General features: G+C 43.6%; 1 protein-coding gene across 1 annotated transcript; it reads left to right on the top strand.

Moving 5' to 3' along the window:
• Positions 1 to 4,665: 4,665 nt before the first annotated feature.
• LOC106805703 (putative homeodomain transcription factor) lies at positions 4,666 to 10,061 on the top strand. Its single transcript, XM_014807406.1, has 7 exons — positions 4,666 to 4,753; positions 5,222 to 5,318; positions 5,755 to 5,886; positions 6,388 to 6,474; positions 6,814 to 6,969; positions 8,060 to 8,155; positions 8,693 to 10,061. The coding sequence occupies exons 1-7, from the start codon at positions 4,692 to 4,694 to the stop codon at positions 8,837 to 8,839; spliced, it is 777 nt and encodes a 258-aa protein (XP_014662892.1). The 5' UTR covers positions 4,666 to 4,691; the 3' UTR covers positions 8,840 to 10,061.
• Positions 10,062 to 10,586: the final 525 nt, after the last annotated feature.

A 10,586-nucleotide genomic window follows, 5' to 3' on the forward strand; every position in this document is an offset into this window, starting at 1 on the left:
AGGGGCCAGCTGTCAGAAACGAAATTAGTCTGAACATTAGTCTTAACATTAGTTTTGACGTGAACTTTTTTATATAGACCATTGACAGAAATGTGGTAAAGTTACGAGTTTCTCATACGCAGTATACGGTATATGGAGGTAAGATCTGCAAGAAAATGTTGATGGTAAAACTAATGATAAGACTAATTCTGTTTTAGTTGCTAGTCAAACGGTTACGACATGTTACCGGTCTACGGGATGAAATTAAGACTTAATGTTAAGACTTAATTTTGTTTTCGACAGGGGACCCTCATGTCATTGACTGCCAGAGCTATACGTGTGTGTCCCGTAGTTAGCGGCATAACACAGATAGTACCGCTGATGGGAAAAGCTTTGGAAGTGTCCCCATATTGAATCCAAAATGATGTTAGAAAAACCTAAGGAAAACTAGCGCAATTTCATATCATTCAGTGATTGAGTGATTAACCGATCGATCAGTTATTTTGCACGAATTTAATGCATGATGTCGAAATGAGCGCGGGTGTGTGCTCTTGGCGGCCATGTTTTCAAGATGGCGGTCGGTGTGTGCAGGAAGGTGTATCGGATATGGACTGGTACATGCGGGAGGAGTACTCTGATGGGGAGTCGAGCGATGATTCGGTCAGCACGCAGGTCACCGACGACGACTTTACAGAGGACCCCTTTGGCAGGACAGGAAATGAGGTCGGCAACACGCTTATGCAATATATAAATATCGCCGCGACGCTGATGCCAATTTGCCATGATTGCAATTTATGAGATCCATAATATGATACAATGAATAAGTGAATGAATGAATGAATGAATTAGTTACTGTACGATTGAATGAATGAATGAATAATAAATTCTAGATATAAATTTATTTGTTTTTATAGGGTGAATCAACTGCTGAATTAGGGAAATACATAACAACTGACAGAGTACAATTAAAAATCAGTTTAAAGTAAACGTGTATCTTTTTGATTGATTGACAGGAGGCTGCAGTGTACATATATATATATGGGCAGTTAGACAACAGTTCAATACTCATTAACTCTGTGTTTTTATAATGATTAACTTGTGGATTTTACAGATGCTGGATTCTGAGCATCCACCATCTGATAGAGGTAAGATTCGTTATTCATGATCTTTTGTTCTGTTGTTATTATTTGGTCATGGTGTCACTTTTGTAATTGATTGCTTGCATGTCCCATTTGGTTTCGTTTATGACGTTACTTTATCTCTAGATGGTGTCTCACCCCTTCATCCCACAAAACTGCTCCATTACAACTCTATACCATATTGAATCCATGATGATTTATGCATTGTAAGAGCTAACAAATCACACAAACATAGACGTCTCGGAGGAAGTAGTCCTTATTTACTGCTAGTGTATCCACACACGTTTCCTATTACCAGAAATTAAACTAAAACATTCACTTACGATTTCTAACATTTGGATGCATTTCTGAATCTTATATACGCATTATAGACATCATCAGGGCTATTTAAAAACGTGCTTGTCATAGCAGAAATGTATAAGAACTTGGGAAATATACTCCTGCTTGTATATGTGGTTAGTGTGGTAGTATAGTGTAATTGATGACCTGTTAAATTGCTTTAACAACATTAAAGTTCTTGCATGGTGTTGATGTTTGAGTTGCCGAATCAGTGTTTGTATTTAAGGTGTTGTTATTTGTTTTTTCTTTTTTTTATAGGAAGTCCACGTGGTATGATCATTTTTTGCATTTACAGTCTGTCTCTAATAATTTTGTTCGGGTTTCCTGTCTGTCTGCTTTAAGAACTGATGCAGTAATATTCACGGGCACTAATAACGGTTGTCTGCCTTGATAGTAGTTAGACGTGATAATGTTATTGCAGACAATGGCTTTTGGGTTTATCGCTTCCAATTACCTCTCACCGCAACTGCTCTTAAAGCAAGTCTCTTGCTTGCATTGCTCTTCATTTCCCTCTCCACATATACGAATGTATCGGTCCAGTGCAACTCTTATGAAACGAATTTTAATTCTCATCATGATCCCACTTAACTTTCCCGTATATTATAAGCATCAGATGTGAACTTCGTAAAAACTTACGAAATGCCAAACGGTGTGATAAGTTTGGGTCGTTAAGCGATTGGCTCTCCTACTGCAGTACTCTATAGACAGCTTCTGTAGTGATGGCAATCTTTGGTGGTTTGTGTATCTGTTGTAGTGTGCTACTCTCTCTCTGGTTTCTCTGTGAATCGTCATACTGACTATCATACATCTTACGAGCTTCTGCCATCGTCGAAACGCTTGTTTGTGCATCAGTGCACATCCGCGATCCTCTCTATGCGATCGCGCGACAATAAATGAACTGAAAACCGTAGAAGCGAGAAAGTTGAGAAGAAACTTTAGAAGAAGCGAGAAAGAAATAAAGGAAATTGCTTTCGGCAGCCCTTGTGTACGACTCGGTGCAATAGCTTTCTCTCGCCAGTGATGGACACCTAGATGTTGACCTAGATGATATGCAATGAGGGAGTCTGTGTAATATTCTGCGGTGGTTGACCCTGTGTTGCCGTGGTGCATTCAATTTTCTAACTCGGTCATTCTACTTGACTAGCTTGATCGCCGTACCTAACGCTGTGTGGATGCAATCGTCTGCTAATGTGCTGCCACATCAGAATATTAATTGCCATTGCTATTCACTCATATGTCTGCCACAACCCCAAAAAACACCTGGCAACGACATGTAATTAACGTTTAACCTACTCAATCCTAATGCTCATCGAACCTTCACGAAATTAACTCGCTCTTGAATTAATTTAATTAATTAATTAATGACGATTCAGTCGCTAGTGTGATAGTGCAAATCGCTGGTTGCGCGTTACGTTAGCACAGCAAGTGACGAAATAGCATAGCATAGTAAGTAGCAAAAGCTTAACGAAATGAACTCGCTATTAATTAATATCAAATATCCATTAATTAAACGAACTTGCGGTTCGACCGCTCGCCTAATCGATCCGCATCACGATTTCGCGAATCGTGAAAAAGCACGTCGCGGTTGAGATCGCGAGAATAACGAATATTCTAATGGCATATATAACGACGTGACAATAGTGTGACGATAGTACTGACGGCCCCCCCCCCCCCCACCCCCACCCCTCGTGACACGCCGTATCTCATCACTAGCTTGATTAATTCGCATCACGATTCCGCGAAACCTAAAAAAGCATGTCGCGGGTAAGACCACGATTCAGTGAGAGACCGCCGTCCACTGGCGTGATGACGTGACGATGGCATGACCATGATTTTGTGACAACGTGACGGTGATGTGACGGTGTGACGATGTGGCGATGGTACTGACAGTGATGTGACGATGGCATGACCATGATGTGATGGTGTGACGATGTGGCGGTGGTACTGACAGTGATGTGACGATGTGACGATGGCATGACGCTGATGTGATGGTGTGACGATGTGGCGGTGGTACTGACAGTGATGTGACGATGTGACGATGGCATGACGCTGATGTGATGGTGTGACGATGTGGCGGTGGTACTGACAGTGATGTGACGATGTGACGATGTGACGATGGTACTGACGGCCTCACGCTCTTACCCCTGCAGTGACGTGCCGCATATGGGAGGGCAGCGACTGCAAGAAGGTGGAGCTGTCGCTCGTCGACATGGTGTCCGCCATCATCGGCCGCGCAGACAGCGTCGCCGAGCGCTGCGACTACCTCTACCTCGGCATCGCGCTCTCGCTCTGCATCGCCGCGTTTCCCGCCGTCTTCCACGTGTGGCGGGCCGGTCGACGCCGCCGACGTGCACAACATGACGCAGTCTTAGTGAGGAGCTACAGCGGTCCATGCACACGCTTGCTGGGCTGCAGACTGGAGGTACGCTGCACGCAGCGCGACGCACGCACGCACGCACGCACGCACGCACGCACGCACAACATGACGAGTCTGAGTGAGGAACTACAGCGGTCCGGTGCACACGTCTGCTGGTAGCAGACGGCGAGGTACGTACACGCACGCTACGCACGCCACGCCACGCACGCGACGCACGGCCACGCACGCACGCACGCACGCACGCACGCACGCACGCACGGCACGCAGCACAACATTGACGAGGTCTGAGGAGGAGCTCACAGCGGTCCGTGCACACGCTGCTGGCTGCAGACTGGAGGTGAACGTACACGCTACGGCCACGCAAAGCACGCACGCACGCAAGCGCACGCACGCACGCTCACGCACGCACGCCGCACGCACGCCAGGGGCCAACTATCGACGAGTCTGAGTCGAGGAACTACAGCCGTCCGTGCACATCGCCTGCTGGCGCTGCAGACTGGAGGTACGTACACGCCACGCACGCACGCACGCACAACATGACGAGTCTGAGTGAGGAGCTACAGCGGTTCGTGCACACGCTGCTGGCTGCAGACTGGAGGTACGTACACGCACGCACGCACGCACGCACGCACGCACGCACAACATGACGAGTCTGAGTGAGGAGCTACAGCGGTTCGTGCACACGCATCTGTCTGCAGACTGGAGGTACGTACACGCACGCACGCACGCACGCACGCACGCACGCACAACATGACGAGTCTGAGTGAGGAGCTACAGCGGTTCGTGCACACGCTGCTGGCTGCAGACTGGAGGTACGTACACGCACGCACGCACGCACGCACGCACGCACGCACAACATGACGAGTCTGAGTGAGGAGCTACAGCGGTCCGTGCACACGCTGCTGGCTGCAGACTGGAGGTACGTACACGCACGCACGCACGCACGCACGCACGCCTGCTGTTGGTGTGATGGAAGCTTGGCATCTTTGCTGGCTGTGCGCTGTGTGCGGTGTTGTCCTCTTCGTTGTGGCTAGGACATGAGGCTGCAACTATCCTTGGCCCCTTTAGCACATGTTCGAGGTCTATTGAATTATGTGCCTCTCAGTTGGGAAGGTAGTGTAGTAGCCTAGTAGTCAGTAACCTACAGATGATTTTGCCAGGTAATGTCTAACTGGAGTTGAAGGTATTTACCAGCTCTGTCTCGGAGTATGCTTTTCTTCTTGGTGTCACCAGCCTTCTTTTCAATCTTACACTTCTGTACACGACTTTCTGTATTTCAGCTTCAATCCTGGAGTGTATATCAAGTGACATCATGATACATGTATATTTGTACTTGGTTATATCATGTGACTGTTTGCACTAAAGTAAGTATGGTTTTTTTTTGCAGACAGCGCACGCTGCTAGTATTTGGTACTCTGGAGAGGCTCTTGCTTAGCGCTATATTCTTCTTCCTACTATCCGTGGCTGAGAGGACATTCAAGCAGGTAAACAATCTTCTGCTTGTAATGAAGCTATCACTCGCAAGACGAATTTGATGAAAAGTATAACTTGCAGTGTCTGTGCAGTATTGAAATATTACTATTACACTTATTGCAAAATTTAGCGAAAATCGCTAGCTAAATGAGTAATGATAATTTCCCAGTAAGACACACTTAAGCAACTTATGGCCAAGCAAATAATTGTTCTGTTTATACGCGATATCATTTAATGTAAGAAAGTGATGTTTCTCCCGCACTAATGACTATGTATTTACTAAGCAGTATGTATTTGGCATGATAAATCAGGCTCTATATCATTGATTTTACTTGTAAATCATTATTATAACTGTTTAATCATTACTATAACTTGTAAATCATTACTATAACTTATAAATAATTACTATATCTTGTAAATCATTACTATAATTTGTCTTCATTGTAGAGATTCCGTTATTCCAAGTTCTTCTGTCATCTGACATCTGCTAGACGTGCACAGAGGTCAGAGTTGCCACACTTCCGTCTCAACAAAGTGAGAAATATAAAGACATGGCTGTCACTGAGGTCGTACCTCAAGGTTTGTATTGTGCTCATAACAAAATATAATCAGATATGTTAGAAGGGGCACTTCTAGCTAATTGCAAGTCCCTCCTAATTCCTCAATACTTCTTCCAAGCATTTATATATATCAGGAGTGTATAAAAACAAAGTCATTATATGGGATCAATCATCAAATTATTACTATATATTGACTATTTCTTGCTTTGAAATTTCAAAATACATGTAGGTTTGGGTGTGTGTGTTTGTCAACACTACCTATGTGTATTTAATTGCTTTGTGTGGCAATATTTATGTAAATTTGATTACACTCTGAATTAGAATCCATATAGATTTGACTGTGCTGTGAAGTGGGATGTAAATTTAACTCGCCTCACAGTGAAAGCTATGTTAGATTTCTTTTTTACACGGATTTTTGTTCAGATTAGACAGTGTTATGCAGGAGTGTCTATGTATATTCGACCACTTTGCCCAGCTTCTGCTACTAACGGATGTGTTGATTTTCGGGTGTGCTTTGCAGAGGAGAGGTCCACAGCGGTCTGTAGATGTGATCGTATCAGCAGCTTTTCTCATCGATCTCTGCCTACTCTCCGTTGTCTGTGTGCAGGTAATGTTTCCTTTAGTTTACTGGGTGGGTGGGACGTAGTGCAGTGTAGCGTCGCGTCGCGTAGTGTAGTGTAGTGCAGTATAGTGGAGCGTCGCGTCGTGTAGTGTAGTGTAGTGCAGTATAGTGTAGTGTAATGTTGTGTAGTGCAGTGCAGTACAGTGTATCATAGCGTAGTGTAGTGAAGTGTAGTATTGTGCAGTGTAGTGTAGTTTAGTGCAATGCAATGCACTGCAGGGCAGTGTAGTGTAATGCAATGGAGTGCAGTGAAGTGTAGTGTAGCGTAATGTTGTATAGTGAATGCGTTGATCTTAAATTCACTTTCCTGCTCGTGTCTTGCAGCTGATCACCGATCACACGACGTTCCTCAACTCGCTCTTCAACTGCGAGATCTTGCTGTGGAGCCTCGGCATAGGCGCCTACCTGCTCAGATTCATGACCCTCGGCACAAAGACCAACCGCAAATACTGCAACCTGTCCGTGCTGATCACAGAGCAGGTGACTGATGCCCGTGCCCACGCTGCCGCCGCTGCCGTGGCTGTCGTTTGTTGTTGATGTTAGCATTGTAGTTGTCGTTGTTGTTGTTGTTGTTCTTGCTGTTGCCTTTGTCCTCATTGTTATTATTGTTGATGTTGTTGTTCTTGCTATTGTTATCTTTGTTCTCATTGTTATTATTGTTGATGTTGTTGTTATTCTTGTTATTGTTGTCTTTGTCCTCATTGTTATTATTGTTGATGTTGTTGTTATTGTTGTTGTTATTGTTATTGTTGTCTTTGCCCTCATTGTTATTATCGATGATGTTGTTGTCCTTTCGGTTCAAGGATAGAGAACATGGGTCCCAATAAAATCAATGTCATTTACATCAATATAAATATAATATTATATCAATATAATAGGTTAGGGTTATGGTTAGGGTTATTGTTAGGGTTGGGGTTAGAATTAGGGTTAGGGTTAGGGTTAGGCACATTGGTTTTATTGGGACCCATGTTCTCTATCCTTGGGCCGTTAGGGCCAGGGTTAGGATTAGGGTTAGGGTTAGGCACATTGGTTTTATTGGGACCTATGTTCTCTATCCTTGGGCCGTCCTTTCTGTCAGTGTTGTTGCTGTTCTATTTGTTGTCCTTGTTATTGCTGTTATTCTTGTTGTTTTCGTTGTAGTTGTAGTTGTTGTGTTCATTGTAGTTGTAGTTGTAATTGTTGTTATCGGTTGTCGCTGAAGAAAAGTAGTTTTTTATGCGCTACACTGTCTACTGGGGCCCATTGTCAGAAACGTGGTACTGTTAAAACTAATTTTGTTTCTGACGATGGGCCTCTGGTTTTAAGTTCGTAGCACCAACAATTGTTATTCCTGCAAAACCTGCCTAGGGTATAGGTAGGGTAATGTGTTCACCGAAATCAGTGTAGACTGAAATATTTGCAGTAAAGTGCACGTATGAAGGAGTGGTGTGTTGTATTCTGTGTATCATAATGAAGTATATCATAATGCAAAATTCGAAATCTCAAGGCAATGACCCATGCATCTAATGTAATCAGGCTTTCCCACGAACAAGTGTATATTGTCATTGTTTCTATTACGTGTTTTGTTTAGATTAACCTATACCTTGGGATGGAACAGAAGCCACATAAGAAGGAAGAGTTGATGCTTGCCAATCATGTCACAAAACTTGCTGCACAACTACTCAAGGTGCTCGTGACTTATCTCCTCTTGCTATAGGTCTCGTGTAGTCTCGTGGTCACATAAACAAGGAAATACCCCTTTGCTTTCCATTACACATCCATTTCCAGCGCGATATTAGTCCTTGTTGTGTGCTTGCTACGATAAAACACTGATGGCACTTACTGCAAAGGATAAGTAAGGATTTCTTCCGAGTTAGTAATAGATGCATGAAGTCAGTTTGATCTATCGAGGTCGCTTTAAATCTGAACTTGAATTACACAAGTTTAAGCCAATTGCTGTCCAGGTCATCTATGTATTATCATGAAGTAATGCATACTATTATGAGCGTGAATATGATGTCATACTAGTTGCTTCGGCATAAATGTCACTTTTGAGAATTGCCACTAGATGTCATTAACCCCAATCCAAAGTCGGATCTATTTTTTAGTGCGCCCTAGCTCGAATCATCATATTATCATTTAAATCATCCAATTATTTTCTACGTCATCTCTGCATTATATATCGTTCTCATCCGATTACTCAAATCTGTGTTTCTGTGCGCAGGAGCTGGAAAGTCCGTTTAAGATATCAGGCATGTCGGCCAACCCTCTGCTGTACAACGTCACCAAGGTGGTAATCCTATCGGCCTTCTCCGCAGTACTGACCGAAGTCCTAGGCTTCAAACTGAAGCTGTACAAGATCAAGTTGTGATGCAAAAGATTTATGAGCGGCAATCCGCGGCCGCGCGTGGCGGCGGTCCTCACACCGGCGGTGACGGATCGACTGGGCAGAAGACGGGGGATAAGTGTTGCTTTGCCTCACCCTACTCGCTTTCTCCACTGGGAATGCCCGTGGGTCACGTTGTGGGGGAAGTGTGGAGGAGAAGAGGGCGGTTGGGTTGCTCCACCCTGCCCCGCTAGCCTTCATGGTTGCTTGAGATTCTATGTGCGTCTATGCCCACGCTCGTTTGTTTGCTGCTACTGCCACTGTTGCAATCTGTGAATAAAGAAAAAAGCTAGTCGATGTGCGCGAAGAGGGTAAGCGCTGGCCTTGCCGTCGTGCTGATATTAATGTTTTAGTGAGGGCGCGTCGCGTTTGAGCAGACGTGAATTAGTGTACGTGGACTCTAGAGTTCTGACCCGAGTTTATCCTAGCCAAGATTAGATCGGACTGTGATAGGTTTGCTTCGATTTGATCGCGCGTGGTATTGGCCGGTGCGTCTTCCAATCGAGCGTGAGTATGTTTTTTTTATACAGTGTCCTTCTGTAAACTGCGCTGCTAGGATGGAGATGTCATCCATTCCTTTACGATACTCTCAGGCTTAGACTGACCAAAATTTGTGCGTGTGTGTTCGTGTCGTGGTACCACCTCATTTCTCACGATTCTTAACCTCAGTTCGTTGTTAAGTATTATTATTGTCTAGTACCACGTTATATCTCAAGAGTTCCTCAGTTCATTATTATAATTACCGTTGTAAGTATTATCGTCTGCGCAGTCTAATCAGTGTGATTGTCTTAATTTCCATGTTAGATGATTTAGCGGTGATTCCGATAGATGAGGTTTAATCGCGTTAAATCTGCTCCTTTGTGATAAGGTTGATGTTTGATGAGATTTATTATATTAACGTAGTGTTGTAGCATATGGTCGTTGGTTATGGATGGATGTTATGGTCTGTAAATACACAGTTGTTACAGAGTTAACAAAGTTCTATGTGTTTCAGATATATATATATAACATAGATTATTTACACATAGATGTACATAGTGTGACCAAAAAAGGTAGAGAGAGCGATACGATGGGGGGGGGGGCATCCTCTAGGTGGTGCTAGTACGGCCGAATATGTTTAGCTGATACTCAATATACATACTAAGGCTGAAACCTTGCCAATTGTTTCTTGTAAGTGTAGAAGTGAAATAGATATTGTTGAAACGAAGCTGCTGTTCAGGTTATCACTCCAGCGTACACATGCACACTAGCAGGGGGACACTAGACCGGTGTCCTGTCTGTACCAATGCAATAATGGAATCAATGCATCCCTTCAGGAACCCATGATACTATAGTATAACACTACTATAGTATTATGTTTATAATATTACATACCTAGTATTATATGCTCTCGATAATCATGGGTTATAATCATGGTTGCCACAAAAGTGTGAATTATTCTTTCAAGGACAATGTTTTTTAAGGACAATCTGTGACAAATCGTTTTAGCTATATATCATCATCATATACCTTAGATTCATATACATGTATAAGGTAAAAAAATGGTTGTTTTACACGAGTGCCGACAGCGGATTAAACAGTCACTAGCTGACGTACACAATAGTCGTTTCATATTGTCATTCACGCAGATTCATGTCACGTCACAGTCCTGTAACAATATGTAAAGCTTTGATGTTAAATGTACTGGGCTTCTGTTGGTACTGAGGTACTGTAATGGGTAACTGCGTTCACA

This window comes from Priapulus caudatus, unplaced genomic scaffold (genome assembly GCF_000485595.1).
Source record: "Priapulus caudatus unplaced genomic scaffold, Priapulus_caudatus-5.0.1 Scaffold124, whole genome shotgun sequence".
Lineage (NCBI taxonomy): Eukaryota > Metazoa > Priapulida > Priapulimorpha > Priapulimorphida > Priapulidae > Priapulus > Priapulus caudatus.